Source organism: Sphaeramia orbicularis, chromosome 8, assembly GCF_902148855.1.
Source record: "Sphaeramia orbicularis chromosome 8, fSphaOr1.1, whole genome shotgun sequence".
Lineage (NCBI taxonomy): Eukaryota > Metazoa > Chordata > Actinopteri > Kurtiformes > Apogonidae > Sphaeramia > Sphaeramia orbicularis.
The window spans coordinates 31799541-31820253 of record NC_043964.1 but is presented as its reverse complement, the minus strand read 5'-3'; the positions used below and the strand labels follow the sequence as shown (position 1 = coordinate 31820253).

Here is a 20713-nt window from a genome sequence, read left to right as displayed (position 1 = left end):
TGCAGAGACTGTCCTTACACTGCCTCACCGATGTCACCTCAGTGAGAACAGGTGTGTATCTCTCATGCACAACCTGGGTTTGCTCAATGGGAAAATGCTTTATGTTTAATGGTTAATTTGGCAAATCCCTGCTTCAACACAGCCTTTTTCTCCACACACTGAAATCAAAGTGACAACAAATCTGTACAGTGACATGTTTTTGATGGGCAGTTTTCTGGCAGACTTTTGTTTTCCTCCTGTGGCTGTAGGATGATTGACAGCAGTAGAACATTGGATGCCAGGATAACAAAGGACGTCAGCATTTTGTGAAAGGTTTGTGTACTGTATGTCTTGTACTTACAATGGCACATTAGAGTTCAGTACCATACATTCCCTTATCTATCTCCTTCTACTGAAAAGACTGAAATGGTTTCAGATCAATGGGGTGTTCCAGAGAGTGCACAGTGACAAATGGACAGTCAACTCAGGCACAACAGAGACCACATTAAGGTATATGAGTCATAAATTTCTAGATGTTAAATGCCAATAAAAGGTCTGCTTTGCACTGAATCTCCATGAGTGTACACACATTGACACAGACACACTGAAAACACAAACAGTTTATGGATTCATTCATTTCTTTGACAATTTTGATGAATACACTTCATTGAAATTTGATGGATTATCCCTTCTCGCAGTGTTGTACAAAGATGCAGTCATATTTATTTGTGATATAAACTGTAACTAACGATAAAAAAGAACATTTCATTTCTCTTGCTACAACTCACTTTCTTATTTGTTCAGCTGGGAACCAGTTTAGACGAACCAAAAAAACCAAAAAAAAAAAAAAAAAAATGTAAAAACACATTAATGCTTTCTCCAAATACATTATGTAAATTTAAACATTGTAAAGGTACTTGTTATTCCAATATGTAGTGAGAAGAATATGAATCACAGACACATCAGCATAACATGAACAAAAAGGCAGAGAATCACAAAATGCCAATCAGTGTGTATAATCGTTTTATGATTAAATAAACTAATGGCATACTGATGTCATGCTGCGACATTCATGACAATGTTTTGCGACAGTGCTTCAGTTTAGTCACGACTCAAAGGTGAGCACCTCCTGATGAACAGTGATCAAGATGATACTCATTCTCAAGCTTATTGCAGCGAAGCAGTGCACTTCAATACAGCTTGAGTTTGACTGAAGAGGCTGCTGCTCTCATACTGCGAAGCCATTTAAGGGCATCTACTGATTTTTTAGTCTCATAATGTCCTGTTTACGCATATTTACGCAATGTAGCGCTGCGTAACAAGCTCCCTCAGTTATTTAGCAATGGGAGTGTAACCCTCCTCTAGGGATGCACCGATACCACTTTTTTCCAGACCAAGTACAAGTACAATTACTTACATTTGATTACTTGCAGATATCGAGTACCAATACGAGTACTTAATAAGACCATTACAGTTCTTAGTTACTTTTGAAAATGTGCTTTATTGTCATTGTCATTAGTCTGACTGGAACAAAGTGCTGCTACTGACATTTAAAGGTAGGCCTTGGAAAAACAGTTCAAGCAAGCTATGTGTTGAAAGTACACAATTCAAAAGTTCTAACCCCTTTCTTCAGACCCCCCCCCCAAAGCCACACCTCCAGAGTACTGGAACGCACAATGCTTGTTCATAAGGGTTCATAAGCGCTACGCAGCATCAACTCTGAGAACGTGTGATTCGTGCACGAAGAGAGCTTCACGCAGAGGGGACAAATGGCAGTTGAGTTCGATAGACATATCACCATTCAATCATTTCGATGGGCTGGTTAAAATGATCGGATGATGTTTTTTCAGTCCTGTCCGTTCCACAGGTGACCACATTTTTTAAAATTTTTGTGTTAGAGCATTTAATTATTTGGTTGCATTCGGGGTGCGACGGGGATTTCAAGCAATATAGTAAAAAATGCTCCAGGAAAACATCTGGAACAAGAAAAGCACTCGGAGAGCACAGACCTCCACCAAGACAGATCAGTGGGCCCCCGTGGCCCCCCCACCCCCGATCACCACCAAAATTTAATCATTTCTTCCTTGTGCCAGTATCAACATTTCCTGAAAATTTCATGAAAATCCATCCTTAACTTTTTGAGTTATCTTGCTAACAAACAAACACACACACATGCAAACACACAAAGCAAAGCGACCACAATACCTCCCAGCGGAGGTAACAAGAAAAGCATTCGGAGAGCGCAGACCTCCGCCAAGACAGATCTTCTGCCCCCCCCCCCCCCAAACAACAACAACAAACAAAACAAACAAACACGCACACACACACACAAAGTAAAGCGATCACAATACCTCCTGGCAGAGGTAATGAGCGTTTCTCAATCAATCCACCAGAGGGCGCCGCTCTAAATTAACCATGGCTACTTGCCAAACACCACAAAGAAGAGTCCAGTTTTTTGAGAAGAAGAAGAAAAAAGTAACAAACATGGCGACAACAGAGGAGGTAATAATAATGTGAATGCTAATGTTGATATTGATGAGGGTAGTTGTCATAAATATGTCAGTCATTTTTCACTAACTCACCATGGGTCACCTTGAACTTCCCAAACCAAAAACAAATCGACTAAAAAATTCTGTCTTTTACAGGGCCTCCAGTCTATGGAATAAGTTACCTTCCTACATCAAAAACACTAAAAGCTTATATTCATTAAAAAAAAAAAAAAAACACTCAAACAGGAACTACTCAAGGAAATACAGTAATTTCGGATAGCGGTTGTTTTGACTCTCGCTATCCAAGTTGCGGAAAAGATAAAAGTTTAAATGTTTTAAGGTTTAGGTGTTGAGAAGAAATTTTCAGCTTGCTGATGATAACAAGGAACTGCAAACTTGTTTTTATTTATGTATGTATTTTGTAACTGTATCTGTATTTTAACGGACCCCAGGAAGAGTAGCAACCACTATGGGGGAAGCTAATGGGGATCCGTATAAACAATAAACAGTCGTTCTTTGAAAAGATCCGCTACCTCCACAGACCCGGGTGGTACTGCTTCTCTGTCTGGGTACACACAGAGCTTTATATATAAGATACTATGATGGTCTTTATATGGCTCTGGGTACACATGCACTAGCTCCTGGAAAACAGAATTACATACGGAATGTACACAGAGGATGGACAATACGCTCCATCCATATCCGTCTGTGTCTTTAACGTAACTTACAGTCAGCGTTATTTTTGTCACAGTTGTTTATTTTATATCCAAGCACTTTTACGAGTACGAGTATTAGTGCACATGCTCAGTATTGGTGCATCCCTACCCTCCTCTCTATTGTACATATACATACATTTCACTCACTGCCTCTGCATTATCTCAGAGAACAGCAGAAATGTAGGTATGTGTGTAGGAGAACCACTCAGAAACCTTTTGATATTTTCCAGTTGAAGGTTCACATGTACTTCAAGGCCAGTCTTTGAAAACATATCTGTCTCTAACACACACTGCAAATGATGACAGTATGATTTATATTTATTTGTGTGAGCTGGTGTGTACTTGCACGCTGCAAAAACTAATAGATTACAACTGTTAATTTGTCGAGTCAATGGCAGATTAATAGATCAGGTTGGACCCCATTATTATCACTACATCAACAGCTGTAATAGCCTTCAGCTGGTTACTGAGGACATCAGCATCTTCCATCATCAGCAGAGCGAGGCAAACCAGATGAGCCAATCAGCCTCAGGACGAGATGTGATAAAGCAGAACCCTTGCAATTTAACTGGGAAACGCACCAAAATACTTAAGAGTCTAAAGCCCAGGAATCAAGCAAGATACCGATCAATAAGTTCACCATGGAGTTCAAGAGAGGCTGTTAATGTCAGCTCTCTGATTGTTTTGGATAACAGAATGGATGACTTCAATTTCATCTTCACATTACCTCAGAACAATGCACCGGGCTTTGCTTGGTTTCTATATGGGATTGCATCTTCACAAACTGTACAGCTGAGTAAGATATAATTTAATGGTACTGATGCTGTGAGCCACTATGGTAACACACATATTCAGAGGTGAAGCATCTCCATGAAAGTGGCTGATAATGTCTCATCATAACCTGGGTCAAATGAGGTGTAAAACCTTTATGACAGTTAAAGTTAATAAAACACTCCAGGTGGAACATATGTAGTCGCGGTTGAGGTAACAGTGGAATGAACCATTTGGAGAGTATCTGCCTTCACAGCAGCCACCACAAGCAAAACCAGGAGCCAAGCACATATGCAGAATACATCTTATAGAAAAGAAAAGCACACACAGAAAGAACAAAGTGTCTGTTTGTGTGATTTATGTCAGTGTATGTAACTCCAGCAGATAAAAGGCCAAGCCAGGAGCGAGGCTGAGAACAGATCTAATCTTCTCCAAACCCAAATCCATATTTCACTAAACTCCATGCATCCTTCCACACTAACACCATGTGTATCTTGAAAAATGAACCATGAACCAATATACAATGTGGTTTTATCCACATTGTATATTCTGCAAAATTTGATAGTCCATTATAACTCTACGTTACTTGTAGGGATGTAACGATATGAAAATTTCATATCACGGTTATTGTGACCAAAATTATCACGGTTATCATTATTATCATGGTATTATTGGAATTGTGCTCAAAATGTTCAAAAAGTACTAATACACACACTGAAATAATTTAACCAAGTTGTATTAAAAAAAAACAAAAACAAAAAAAACACATAAAATAACATGCACAATGTACTTTCTGTTGGCAGAAACATTCAAATATTAACCCTTAGGGGTCTGAGTCTATTTTGTCTGTTTTTTCAGTATTGATTTTGCCTTTATATACTATATAAACAAATGTTTACTATACTCATGTTTGGTATCTTTTTTTTCAGCACAACTTCATCTACATCATCTGCCTATTATTTTTTTCACTTTAACCTACTATAAAAACATACAAGGACAAAAAAACACTCAAAAAATATGTAAAATCTGATTTGAAAATGTATATACTTTATTGCATAAGTAACACACTGATGTTTAATGAACCTTTTCAAAGACTTTAAAAGTGAATATTGGTTCTAAATATTAGATATATAAAATTAAAATTGTAATAAATTAAAACTATACTCAAATATTGGACATAAAAGTAGATCTTTATATAGGGGTTTTTCCCCCTAAAAGTCATCATCATGATCATCATCAGTCAATTATCATGATAATTAGAATTTAAACGGTAATACTAACTGTCTGCAATTTTACTGCGGTTTATCATCATACCGGTAATCGTTACATCCCTAGTTACTTGTTTATTCTATTCTATTCTATTCTATTCTATTCTATTCTATTCTATTCTTTTCTTTTTTTACTGCATGCTTCTTGTATGCACCAAACCACTGAAGCAAATTCCTACTAATGTGAACCCTGTTTACTTACATGGCAATAAACATGATTCTGATTCTGATTGCTCTGAGAGAGTAACATTCATTCACACAGTGGTTACATAAGCATTCATTCCTGCAAGAAATGCAAAAGAAAAGAAAAGAAAAGAAGAAGAAGTAGAAGTTCAGCGTTTGTGTGCATGACATATTTAACCATGGAGGGATCAAAGTGCAGCAGGTTTGGAAGCAAATCTAAATGCAGACACATGACTTTAGATCATTCTTACATCCCCTGACGCATACAGAAGCCTCCTGGTATTCAGATGGAAGATGTAGAACACAGGTGTCAAACATGCGGCCCGGGGGCCAAAACCTGCCCACCAAAGGTTCCAATCTGACCCGCGAGATGAATTCACAAAGTGCAAAATGCAAAAATGACCCAGAAGATATTAACAGTCAAGGGCATCAAACTAAAAAATAACAGCATATTAACCTAGAAATAATGACTCCAAATTTTCTTCTTGGTTTAATGTGAAAAAAAATCATATGACATTATTCCTATAAATAATGGCAACACCATTTTTTTCTCTTTGATTTATTGCAAAGAACATTAAATTCTGATATCCTTTAATAATAAAACATCAATAACCTGAACAAATATGAACAACCTGAAATGTCTAAAGAAAAATAAGGGCAATTTGAACAATATTCTGCCTGTTTTGTGCCTTGGTAGATCTGATCCATAATACACATGTAGAAATCATAAGTTGAGGCCTAATATTGATCAAATTGTACTTATTTTTCTTCAGAAATTTCAGTTTTTCCCACATCTTTTTTGTTTTGGATAGAAATAGTTTCATCATTTAATGTTATTTTTTGCACTGAAAAATTTGGAGTTGTCATTATTTATAGGTTACTATGCTATTATTTTGCTGGTCCGGCCCACTGGAGATCAAATTGAAAGAAAATGAGTTTGACACCCCTGATGTAGAATGTCTCTGCTCATCTTGGACACAGTGTCTCTTCATTTGCATGACTTCTCTTGAACCCACAACAATAGCATGCAAGACAACAACAGCTCCACCTGCTGGAGGCTGTGTGACTGCCATCCCAGCTGGACTCTTTGTTAAGAATAAACAAGACAAGAGCATCGCATCACTGACAACTTCAATGATGGTCTCAGAAGTGAAAAAGCACAGGAAATCCAACTACTGCAATGTGGCTGTTCACGGTGGAATAACAACATAACATATAGACCCAGAAGAAAGAATCAGGCACAGCGCATACAGAGAAAATAGGTAATAGTAGAAAACTTCCCCTACCTCCTCCACGGTGAGAGGCATGCAGATGCGGTACTCCTTCATCAACATAGTCTCTGCACAATAGGAGATGGAAGAGGAGAAGAAGATGCAGGCTGGTATAGTTCACTGGTGGATGCAATCCTGCGACTCAGTCATTTGATTTCAATAATGTGTTGGGGGGAAAAAAACACATAAACACCCTCACAGAAACCGTCTCCACTTCTGCATCAGCACCTGCAGCGGATCCACGGAGCCTACGTGAGTCTAAACACACACGCACAGTGGGATAGGAGCGCAGGGGGGTCTACAGGACTACAGCAGCCCTGATACTGGAACACACTCCGCTTTCATTCACTGCAGCATTAGGATGCATTTCCCAGTGGAAGTGGACAAAGTTTGCAGAAATCACACCAAACTCCAAAAAAAAAAAAAAAAAAACAAAGCTTAGAACCAGAGGTATCAGCTTCAGCTTCGGAGCCCCTCGCGTCCCGGATAAGGATGAAGTCCACGCTGATGGTCCGGTTCTGCAGACATAACCCTGCTCTGTGTGTGTGTGTGTGTGGTCGGGTTCACTTGGAAGCAGTTTCCCCAGTGTGTGTGTGTCCGTGGATCCGCTCCTCTGAGTTTTCTCCTGACGGTTCAGAGATGCAGTCTGACCGATCTGCGTCAAGTGAGCGGCACACAGATAGGATAGAACCGGAAATACTAGAATGGACCTCACTGTAAAAGGGTCCGGAGGAACCTGGACCAACACTTACCCACGACTGGTGATTATTAGGAAAAGGAAAAAAATGTTCAATACAACTGTAAAGTTAAGCCTATTCTATTCTATTCTATTCTATTCTATTCTATTCTATTCGATTCGATTCTATTCGATTCTATTCGATTCTATTCAAACTTACTGTTTTATTTCTTTCTGCTTCAACCCTCGTTTACATCCTTTATAAACATAGAACTTGAACAAACACATATTTACTACTATTTACTGAGTAAACGTATTAAGTAAAAGTAATCAAAAGTCAATGTTCATACAAGTCAAATATGCAAAAATCAAGCTTTTTAATTGCCTTTTACAGTACCTTCAACACATTCTATTCTATTCTATTCTATTCTATTCTATTCTATTCTATTCTATTCTATTCTATTCTATTCTATTCTATTCTATTCTATTCTATTCTAACTTGCTGTATTATTTCTTTCTGCTTCAACCCTCGTTTACATCCTGTATAAACATAGAACCTGAACAAACACATATTTACTACTATTTACTGAGTAAACATATTAAGTAAAAATAATTAAAAGTCAATGTTCATACAAGTCAAATAAGCAAAAATGAAGCTTTTTAATAGCCTTTTACAGCTACATACCTTCAACACATTCTATTCTATTCTATTCTATTCTATTCTATTCTATTCTATTCTATTCTATTCTATTCTATTCTATTCTAACTAACTGTATTATTATTTCTTTCTGCTTCAACCCTTGTTTACACCCTTAAATGCAGAGGTGGGACTATTGGACTCTTTATTTTTAAGCATAATGTGAAACAAGTTAAATACAATATATATATTTTTTAAACATTAAACATTACAATAAGTCTTTCATTTATAAGCATAGAACTTGAACAAACACATATTTACTACTATTTACTGAGTAAAAGTATTAAGTTAAAGTAATTAAAGTCAATGTTCATACAACTCAACTAAGCAAAAGTTAAGCTTTTTAATGGCTTATTACAGCTATGTGCCCACAATACATTCTATTCTATTCTATTCTATTCTATTCTATTCTATTCTATTCTATTCTATTCTATTCTATTCTAGTCTAGTCTATTCTATTCTAGTCTATTCTATTCTAACTTACTGTATTATTTCTTTCTGCTTCAACCCTTGTTTACATCCTTAAATGCAGAGGTGGGACTATTGGACTATTTATTTTAAGCATAATGTGAAACTAAATACAATGACTTTTTTTTAACATTAAACATTAAAATAAGTCTGTCATTTCTAAACATAGAAGTTGAACAAACACATATTTACAAATATTTACTGAGTAAAAGTATTAAGTAAAAGTAATTAAAAGTCAATGTTCATACAACTAAATAAGCAAAAATTAAGCTTTTTAATGGCCTTTTGCAGCTACATACCTTCAACACATTCTATTCTATTCTATTCTATTCTATTCTATTCTATTCTATTCTATTCTATTCTATTCTATTCTATTCTATTCTATTCTAACTTACTGTATTATTTCTTTCTGCTTCAACCCTTGTTTACACCCTTAAATGCAGAGGTGGGACTATTGGACTATTTATTTTAAGCATGAGGTGAAACTAGTTAAATACAATATATTTTTTTAAACATAAAAATAAGTCTTTCATTTCTCAGCATAGAACTTGAACAACCACATACTTGCTACTATTTACTGAGTAAAAGTATTAAGTAAAAGTAATGAAAAGTCAATGTCCATACAACTCAAATAAGCAAAAATTAAGCTTTTTAATAGCCTTTTACAGCTACCTACCTTCAAAACATTCTATTCTATTCTATTCTAGTCTATTCTAGTCTAACTAACTGTATTATTATTTCTTTCTGCTTCAACCCTTGTTTACACCATTAGATGCAGAGGTGGGACTATTGGACTCTTTATTTTTAAGCACAATGTGAAACAAGTTAAATACAATACATTTTTTTAACTTTAAAGATTAAAATAAGTCTCTCATTTGTAAGCATAAGGCCAGAGTCATAAGGAACTTGAACAAACACACATTTACTACTATTTACTTAGTATTAACTAAAAGTCATTAAAAGTAAAATAAGCAAAAATTAAGCTTTTTAATTCCCTACAACTACATGCCATCAACACATTCTATTCTATTCTATTCTATTCTATTCTATTCTATTCTATTCTATTCTATTCTATTCTATTCTGAAGATTCAGAGCCCATATTCCTAAAGATTCTTAGTGCAAAGAGTTGCTCCTGGTGTCCAAATTCTAAGAAAATTCTTAGAATCATGATGTTTTCTTAGAATTTCCCCTAAAAATGAAGAGTATCCTAGTAAAGAGAAAAGCTATTCCTTAAGAATCCTAGCCCTTAAAAGAGCTCCTAAGGTGAGATCTGTTAAGAGTAGAGAAGAGGACTTTTAAGGGGTTTAGGAGTTCCCTAAGCAGAGGACAAAATGGCCGATGGAAGAGGCAGGAGGGATATTCTAAAACACTGGATGACAGTGAATTAATTAAACACTACAGATTGGATCGTGCAGGAATCGTGTTTGTGGTTGATCTCATTAGAGAGGCTCTTACTTCTCCAACCCAACGCCACAATGGAATACCACCTTAAATGAAAGTCATCACAACACTGAGGTATTTTACAACAGGGAAAATGCAGCAGTGCAGCAGTGATGACTTGGGTTTGTCACAACCCTCCATCAGCAGGGTCACCAACCAAACACTGACAGCATTGTCACAACCTCATATTGTGAGACAATTTGTTTCATTTCCACTGGATGCCCGCACTTTACAAGCTCACAAAAGGGCATTTATGGACATCACAGGATGTTGTGGATGTAATCGATGGCCCCAGTACCAAAATTGAGTTCAAATGTTGAAAGTTGAAAGTGCAAAAATGACCAGAATGCCAATTAATATGAGCAAATAAATTTAACGATCACTATGTGAATACTGTGCACGTGTGCCTGAGTTTTTTCACACATTTTGTAGGATAATTTTAAAGTATAGCTTACTATTCATTTAACAGATATTTTCTTTTATGTGAAATATTATTTACAATTACACAGTCTTAAGAAATAAGATTAGATTCTATGATTAAGTTTATCAATATGAGGCCCATTATCACCACAAGTATATTGTTTTCTAGCTTTTAGGATCAACCAATCACAGCTTTTGAAATGATGACTCGTACCTAGCAGCGGGGTGAACCACACCTCCTCACTAAGACAGGAATTTCTGTCCATTCCTTGCTCAGAGTTCTCTGGGAGTGTTGTGGAATCACTCCTAAGCTAAGACTCCTTGCTAGGAGTTTTTAGGTTACGTTAGGAATTCTGTGAGAGGATTCTCAGAATCTTTAGGAATATGGGCCCAGTTCTTTTTCACTGTATTGTTATTTCTTTCTGCTCCAACTGTCATTTGCACCCTTAAATGCACAGATGAAACTATTTTTTTTTTTTTTTAAGGCATAATGTGAAACTAGTAACATTAATAATAAAAATAAGCCTAAGCTTTATAAGCATGAGACCAGCATTTCACAGCTAAGTCATTCTGATTGCATCTAAATAAATAAATGAGGAGATCATGTTTTCTTTCTGCCCAGTTTCCTTATATCAGTATAATGAGGCCTCATTTGATATAATCTAGTTACATACCACATGTGCATATGTTTACATAATTGTATTTGGTTTCATGCAGAATTCACTGTTGATTTTCACACAACAGATGAACTAATGTGGTTCTGATCCACTGTTGCTGACTGAGGCTCTGAGAAATGTCCAGTTTGAGCAAAAAGTGTCCACTTATGATTATACAATATTTGCTTTTGAGTAATACACTCTTAAAACTAAAAAGTAAAAAGAATTTTCCATGTTTCTCTGCATTAATAAAGATAATATTTTACTTTTTTTAAACCTCTATTTCTGTTAGTGTCTTAAAGCGGCTTAAGAAAAATGCAGTACCTCTAAAAACCGGTAGATGTCACTATATCTCTTCATTTCAGTTAAGAGTTCAGCTGCATAAAAAAGACCACAGAGCTTTTTTTTAATGCATATATTACCTTGTATTTCAATATAAAGTATACAGAAGTGTTTGTTTGTTTATTTATTTATTTACTTTCTTATTTCCTCAAGAGATAAACTTAGATGAATTTAAATGTCCAAACAGAAGAAGTTTGGTGTGTCAAACTTTCACTGAATGAAAACCACTTATCAGTTTTGCATTAGACAGTAGTGATCTCACTGTGCTGTCAATTATGTGTCCTGGGAATGATAAAAATAAACTATTTCCTCCTGTGTTATATAGAAATGAAAAAGAAATTACCATGTTTGAACTCAAGAGGGTGCAATACACTCACATGTGTTGACATACACATTTCCAACATTGTGAGTGTCAGGAAACAAGACAGCAGAGGCACCAGTACACTGATTTTTTTGAGCTCAATACATTAAAATTCAAGCCTGCCCACAACCGCAGATATAACACAGTTTATGTGCTACAGGGGAAAAAAATACTGTCACTCTTATACCAAATGCTAAGATGTAAACATGCAATTTAAAACATTGTTCTCAATTAGTGGAGATTATTAGGTATTTTAAGAACATCATAAAGTTTGGATTAAATACAAAATATATACACTAAGACAAAATCAGACATATGTGAATGAATGTTAAGTCCGGGCATTTAAAGTCACTGTGTTCCCTTGGTTTTTATGCGCCTGGTAAAACAGTTTGTGCAAGACATTAACCTTAATTTTTTTTTTTTTTTTTTTAACTTGCAAGAAGACATCCACAGAATTCATCTGTAAATTGATGTTAAAAATGTCGCTAAGCTGTTTGCTGACACAATCCATATCTTTTCACACAGACTTGTAGCTGGAATAAACATATTTATTTTTCATATTTATTTCAGCTGGCATCAGACTGTCAGCACAGCACCGAGGAGAAACTGTTGCTAAGAGACCTGGCTTCCTCGCCTCTTGCCGTTCAACATCATTAGCTGGCCTTTACTGTCATTTTCCTAACCTCTCAGCCCAGTCGCTCCTCTGGCACCGAGAAAAGGAACACGTTTCAACTGTTCTCCGTTGTTTTTGGGGGGGTTATTCTGAAGCCAAAATTAATAAGAACTTTATTAGAACCATCAATCAGGGTAAGAAAACGTTGGTATTAGATGGGCATCACAGGCCAGTTTAATGATTGTATTACTGAACGTTCAGGTGAAAGAGGAGGGGAGGGGGTTTGGTTTAGATGGGGGTGGAGGCCTTTTATGCGTCATTTGTGTTACCAGGGAATTTCTTGCCACTTTAGTAGGATGGAATTTCATCCATATAAAATCCAACAGTGAGCCGTTGCTTTTCTAAATGGTGTGTTCAGTGCACAAACTGAGGATTTTGGAACAGCGTTTCCTATGATTCTGTTATTGCTTGGCAGAGAATTTGACAGTGGGCTGTTCTTTTCATTTTATTCTTGTCCTACTGAGGGTACATTAGAGGACACTCAAAACCTGTGACCGATTCTAAAAAGATTTTGGATCTCAAATTTAAGGCTTACTTTATCTATAGACATAGCAGCTTTTGTTTTAGTTCGCTTAATAAAACCTGAGCATAAGAATGAATGTCTGAACCTCAGTCAGATGTAAGATTGTCTTAAACCATCAAGTGTCAGTTCCCAAATAACTCTTTCACTATATTTATCCTTTCTTAAGTGATTTATCAGCATTTATTGCAATATTATCATCCATATTTTGCATTTTTTCAGTGTAAATCATGTTTTTTTTCTACATTTAATTCACTGATTATGTAGATGTTCATTAAAGCTCAGAGTAAATTCATAAGTTATTATATCAGAAACAGAGAAAACTGAAGAAAAAGTTTCTTGTTCAGCAAAGATATCATTAACTGAACATAAAAATAAGTGTGTCCATCCACTGTCATTGATCCAACTCCATGAGTTTTACTGGTCAATCAATGTTGTAGAAGATGACAGTGTTTCCACGTTCACTATGGAGCCTCTGAATGTTCAAATGGGTCATATGTGATGACCATGAAAAAAAGAAAAATTGCATTTTACACCAATTATTTACATGTATTGATAGGATTAGAGGATTAACAGTGATTAAACTTTCTATACCAGCAAATGATTTTGGTTGCCAGTTGATGTTTGGGTTTTTATGGGTTGAGGAGCATTGACTCATAAAGACCCGGTGCTATTTTTGTGTCAGTTCCCAAATGAATCTTTCTTAAGTGATTTATCAGCATTTATTGTAATATTATCATCCGTATTTTGCATTTTTTCAGTGTAAATCATGTATTTTCCTATATTTAATTCTCTGATTATGTAGATGTTCATTAAAACTCTGAGTAAGATTCATACGTTATTATATTAGAAACAGAGAAAACTGAAGAAAAATTGACTTGTTCAGCAAAGATATAATTAACTGAACATGAAAACAAGTGTCTCCATGCACTGTCATTGATTCAACTCCATGGGTTTTACTGGTGAATCAGTGTTGTAGAAGATGACAGTGTCTGAACCTCTGAACGTCCAAATGGGTCATATCTGATGACCATGAAAAAATGACGAACTGCATTCTACACTAATTATTTACATGTATTGATAGGATTAACCCTTTCGTGCATAGTGGTTACTACAGTGGACAGTTATTCAAAGCTGTTCTCTTGTATATTCATGGATTTTGTTGTTTTAGTTCCATATCAGCTAACACATAGGGCGCTCATGCATCATCCCACGCACTGCAATTAGTACCATTACTGTAACTTTGCTGTTCTTGATAAACCTGATCTGCAGTAACATGTTTGGGTGTAAATCAATTGCTTGTTATTGTTACTAGACTGTAATTACCAAGACAAAAAAGTTTTTTTTTTTTTTGCATATTATCTCCATGAAGTGAGTAATGACTGTATAACAGTATGTTAAAATGTCAGAAAACATCAGATTCAGATCAGAAATACATGTTTCTTTGCTTCAAAAATTAAATGCATGGTGTCCAGCTGAGTGGACATTTTTGCAACTTTTTGAAATCATGTAAAAGCTCAGTAAGCTTAAAGTTTAGGGTTATTACATCAAAAATAGAAAAAAAACTGAAGAAAAAGAGACTTATTCTGTAAAATATATCTTTAACTGAATATAAACCAAATGTGTTCATTCACTGTCATTGATCAAACTCCATGGGTTTTACTGTTGAATCAGTGTTGTAGAAGATGACGGAGTTTCCACGTTCACTGCAGAGCCTCTGAACGTCCAAATGGGTAATAACTGATGACCATGGAAAGATGATAAACTGCATGTTACACCAATTATTTAAATGGGTTGATATTATTAGTGGATCAACAGGTATTTAACAGCCTAGATCAGTAGATGCTTTGGTGGCCAATGGCTGTTTGGATCTTTATTATGGGTTAATTTTCAACTTGTTTGTTTTTCATTAACCTTGAACTCTAAGTAGGTGAAATGCAGTCAGCACGGTACCAGTTAACTTGAAATGCTTTCATGTTGCCGATTAAAAAGCTATAGCATTGTTTCCAAGCCCAGTATGAAATAGTGAACCATTAACTACCATGAATGTGGGAAATGGGCCTCTACAGAGCTGTGAATGGAGGGCAGTTCATTAGATGAGATGGGTGAAGAAATGGCTGAAGAGTGTGAGGTGATTATGTCATAACTTGGAAAACGTGGAGGGTGCCATTCTCAGCTGTGTGGGTTTTCACCACAGAGATTCACACACAGATAATACTGCCACTCATCACCATATGATACAGGCACAGACACACAAACACTCACCACACACACACACACACACACACACAACACACACACACACACACACACACACACACGCACACATATACAGGGTGGGGAAGCAAAATTTACAATGAACATTTAGTTGTTTTTTCTCAGCAGACACTACGTCAATTGTTTTGAAACCAAACATATACTGATGTCATAATCATACCTAACACTATTATCCATACCTTTTCAGAAACTTTTGCCCATATGAGTAATCAGGAAAGCAAACGTCAAAGAGTGTGTGATTTGTTGAAAGCACTCGTCACACCAAAGGAGATTTCAAAAATAGTTGGAGTGTTCATAAAGACTGTTTATAATGGAAAGAAGAGAATGACTATGAGCAAAACTATTATGAGAAAGTCTGGAAGATACTATTAAAGAAGAATGGGAGAAGTTGTCACCCGAATATTTAAGGAGCACTTGCGCAAGTTTCAGGAAGCGTGTGAAGGCAGTTATTGAGAAAGAAGGAGGACACATAGAATAAAAACATTTTCTATGATGTAAATTTTCTTGTGGCAAATAAATTCTCATGACTTTCAATAAACTAATTGGTCATACACTGTCTTTCAATCCCTGCCTCAAAATATTGTAAATTTTGCTTCTCCACCCTGTATATACATACATAAAAACAATCCTACACCTGAGATGAGTTCTTTTAAATCACTTTCTAAGAAGCAATTAGTGAGGTCAGGTGGCACTGGGGAGATGAGAACTGGTGTCAACAGTAACACTGATGGCAATTTGAAGAAAGAACAACTTTGAGGGAATTTATAAGGTGACAAAGTTTGTCTTCAGGTAAATTGCAGTCTGTCTGTTGCTGTGCTGGGACTGTCAAAACAGCGCTTTCTCAGGCAGCACCTGTACTTCTGATGTTGCCACATCTCCAAAGGGACCTGACTGAACTTCGGAGTGCAAGCATATTAATTAACAGAGATTAATAGATGTCCACCTTGTGCTACATTATGAATTCTTTATATGTTAATAAGATAATGCTCATGTTTTTCCCAGTTAATTCCAACAATGTATGTTTAACCTATAAAGACCCAGTGCTACTTTTGTGGCAGTTCCATAATATTTTTTTCTCTACACATTACATTTCTTAAGTGATTTTTCACCATTTATTATAATATTATCCTCTATTTTTTGTGTTTTTTCAGTGTAAATCATGTTTTTTTTCTATATATCTAATTTAGTTATTATGTAAATGTTCCTAAAAGCTTATATGAAAATTGAAGATTATTATATCAGAAACAGAGAAAAGGGAAGAAAAAGTGACTTTAAAAAAAAACCCATCATTAACTGAACATAAAATAAGTGTGTCCATGCACCGTCATTGATCCAACTCCATGGGTTTTATTGTTAATAAATTTTGTAGAAGATGACAGTGTTTCCACATTCACTACCGAGCCTCTGAACGTCTAAATGAATCATATCTTATGACCATGAAAAGATGACAAACTGCATTTTACACCAATTATTTACATGTATTGATAGGATTAGAGGTTCAACAGTGATTAAACTTTCTATATCAGTAAATGATTTTGGTGACCAGTTATTGTTTAGATCTTTATGGGTTAAGGAGCATTGACCCATAAAGACCCAGTGCTATTTTTGTGTCAATTCCCAGATGAATCTTTCTCAGCAAAGATTTCATTAACTGAACATAAAAACAAGTGTGTCCATCCACTGTCATTGATCCAGCTCCATGAGTTTTACTGGTGAATTAATGTTGTAGAAGATGACAGTGTTTCCTTGTTCATTACAGAGCCTCTGAACGTCCAAATGGGTCATATCTGATGACCATGAAAAGATGACAAACTGCATTTTACACTAGTTATTTACATGTATTGATAGGAATAATGATTCAATGGGTATTAAACATTTTAGATCAGCAGATGCTTTAGTTGCCCGTGGCTGTTTGGGTCTTTAAGGGTTAAAGCACTTTCCGATAGAATATTCATGAAAAATACAAAAAAGACAAGCACCATGGAAATAAAGTGTTACAACCCTTTTAAATGTTTAATATAGAATTTCAATATGTGGAAAAAATTACTAAAAATCACTCACAAATGCTTTTCTTCTGTTCCTGTATCTGTATTCATCCTTATCAATCATGCAGATGCAACCTTTGAAAGCAGTGATTGACGCTTCGATGTCAGGACTGTTTCCATGGATACACTGATATCTAATCCATTTTCTAGTGCTTGTCTCAAACCCAAACATGTAGTGGTGCTTCAGGGCCATCATTACTTTAAAAAAAAAATGCACCAATCCCACAAACGAGGCATCCATAATGCGTCTTTTTATTCAGGTAATTTCAGACTTCCTATTTCCCAATCGAGTGGGTCAGACAGCCATCTAGGTGTCATGCACATTTCATTTAGAGCAGAAGATTGTCTCTTGCATAATGTATAATGAAATCTGAACTTATTGCTAGTGGAGAGAGATTGCTGTGAGAAATGTGGCATCTTTTTCCATCTTGGGGCTCAGCTTGCATTTCTCCTTGAAGATTAAACGACAAGCGCTCAATATCACAGCTATTACAGTGTGATATTTGTAGGGAGCAGAGCGCTTTGAGATGTATATGTATGTGCATACATGTTTGTTTCATCCACATGTGTGTGTCTGTGTGCATGTGCTTGTGTGCGAGGCCATGTGTGCTAAAATTGCAGGTTTTTACAGGCGTAATATTTTTGCTTTGTCACAGTGGCTGCAGTGCTTTTTAGGCCTTCTGATTACCCCCCACTCGCAGCAAAGCGGCTGCCTCCATGTCACTATGGAGACACCGGTTGCTATACATCAGCCAATCATGGCAGAGTAGGAGATGTTTAAAAGCTGTCAGTTCAAAGAGTTTGGTGTAAGCCTAGGAAGTTTATCAGGCTTTCTGTCTCTAAATGTTCAACTCCATTGATTGGTTCCATTTTAAATTATTATTATGTATAGAAAAGTTATTACCAAATCCACTTGAAGCAGGACTATTGTTGTCCGGGTGAAATAAATGAATATAACCTCCACACAGTGTTCAATAAATAATGACAGACTAGACACAAGTAGTTCAGTTAGAAATTAAAATTCACCCAATTTTAAGATAAAAAAAAAAAAAAATCTCATAGATCAGCCTCTGTTGTATATTCTGATGCTTTAGTCTGTTTGATACTGTGTATCTATTATCCAGTGAATACAGATCAGATGACAACAAATGATCAGCCTGATATAAAGTCTGATAATTTGAGATGAAAAATGAGTGTTTTTTTTTTTTTTCTTCATCTTTTCAGGTTAGGTTAAATTTGACAATAATGTAACACATCTGTTCCATCTCCAGACTGTGCTGTCGTCTGTTGTTTAACCAAGGCCAGTGGTAGCTGAGTAAAACTGAGGTCATCTTAATCTAAGTATTAGAAAGGCCTTATGTAGTAGTTCTACCTTCAAATATCAAAAATGGCCTGCAATTCTCTTTAGTGTTGAGAATAAAGAGCTCTGAAGTTATGCCAAATGTGTCAATGTATTTGATTGTATAGATATGGAATGAATGTATTCATACAGATAGAACAGTAGATTTATGTGACCACTAGAGGGTGTAGTGAGTCATCCTGCCAGTCTCCCATGGTGAGTTAAACTAAAGGCAAAGACACACCAACCCAATTTTTGGCGGTCAGACGTCATTAGGCAGTCTGGCGAGGTCAGTGACATAAGCCTGGTCAGTGTGTTCTCTGTGATCGGCCGTCATTAATGCCGTCGCCAGTCTTTTCGGCCAAATCAACATGCGTAATCAGCCACTACTATCATTCAGTCAGACCAATCTGATTGGTGGAGGAATAGTCCTTGACTAGTGAATCAGTGCACAAGAAGTTTCCATGTGAATACAGCTATGCCAAGGTACTTCACACTATTATTGTCTTCTATAATAGTCCATTCACTGCTCATATCGTATCTGAATGAGTGCCAGTCAGTGTTGACTATGGACTTCATTCATTCCATGAAGTGAACACGTTTACCATTGTTAGCAGAGTGCAATTTCTCCTTAGTTTTCACCTGCGACATCTTTCTTCTTTCACAAGAAGAAGCCCGAGAGCTGACAACACCAGGTATCTTCTCATTACTAGCCAGCTGTTCAACAAGTACAACAACAACAACCCCTTCTTCTTCTAGACTGTTCAACCCTCTCTGCTGACGACAATGACTGACGACAGTGAACTCTGTCTTTAGAGAGATGTTCCGTCATTTTCCGGTTTTGCGTGTTGCACAAGTAGTCAATTTTTTAGTAAGTAAGTAAGTAAGTAAGTAAGTAAGTAAGTAAAGCTTTATTTATATAGCACTTTTTAAAACAACATGTTACAAAGTGCATCACATAAAGGGGAGGTAGATCAAATCAAATCAAATTTTAAGCCAGTTTACAGAAACCCAACAGAATCCTCCAGGAGCAAACACTTATGACTGGTGACAGTGGCGAGGAAAAACTTCCCTTTAACAGGCAGAAACCTGGAGCAGACCCAGACTCCTGAAGGATGGACGTCTGCCTTGGCCAGTTGGGGTTAAAGAGAGAAAGTAAAGGAGGAGAAAAGAGAGAGCGATAGAGATAGAGAGAGACTGGGGGAGAGGGGGGAGGTAGGAGGTAGGGGGAGACGCATGCACAGATAACTGAACTAGAACATGTATAGAACAGTATAATAAACACTATCGTAACTATATGGATAAATGAGTGATGACAATAAAGGTGGAGAGAGGCAGGACCACAGCAGCAGGTCCAGAGATGATCTTAGGAAAACCTGTGAAGATCCAGGGAAAACCAGTGATGATCCTGGGAAAACCTGTGAGGTGATAAAGCACAGAGACTCCAGGGAAGAAGTCAAGTCAGTAAATTTGGTGTGTTCTTGTCGGGGAGACGGAAGCCAACTAATTATTCAGGCTACCTTTTCTGGTGACGATCGGCAGTCGAGTTGGTGTGTCTTCGCCTTAACACCACAGGGCCTTTGAGCAACGCATCAGAAAGTGACCAGATTGGATGAGAACCACTAAGAAGCAACTTTTAGATTTTAAGAAAGGACTCCGTGATAAAAGCCAGACGCACTGTTGTTGTTTTCACCATTGAACACGTAGATTGATGCTGAAATCAAGGCACTTCTACTACATGTTTGTGTTTGATTATGAGGTTTATGAAGGTATAAAGTTACTATCTGATGTTATTATCTCCGTTCACTGTTTGTCGACTTATGATTCAGACTAAACTGCGACAGTTCTGACCTTGTTTGGATGATTCCAAACAGATCATTCTTGCTATTGACGACACACACCACGCTGAAAACTGATATTTGTGGTTTTACTGTGACTGTTTTCTGTCTAAAAAACAGAGCTTAGCTAACAGTTGATGTAAACTCTCAGCTGATGCAAAACCCAGTGTAATTGTAACTGACTGTCAAAATAATGACTTTTTGTTTGAAGAAGAACTTGATAATATCAGCTTTATACGTTATTCAGTGGATACATAAAATTGATTCGTCTGTGGGTTTTGTT

At 36.4% G+C, this 20713-nt stretch overlaps 1 protein-coding gene across 1 annotated transcript in view; it reads right to left on the bottom strand.

Annotated features, from left to right (window-relative positions):
- LOC115423689 (cytoplasmic phosphatidylinositol transfer protein 1-like) overlaps positions 1–7348 on the bottom strand; it is a 123903-nt gene extending 116555 nt beyond the window's left edge. The window contains exon 1 of the mRNA XM_030140640.1: positions 6693–7348. Coding sequence (XP_029996500.1) covers positions 6693–6740 — 48 coding nt within the window. The 5' untranslated portion in view covers positions 6741–7348. The remainder of the gene's footprint in view (positions 1–6692) is intronic.
- Positions 7349–20713: the final 13365 nt, after the last annotated feature.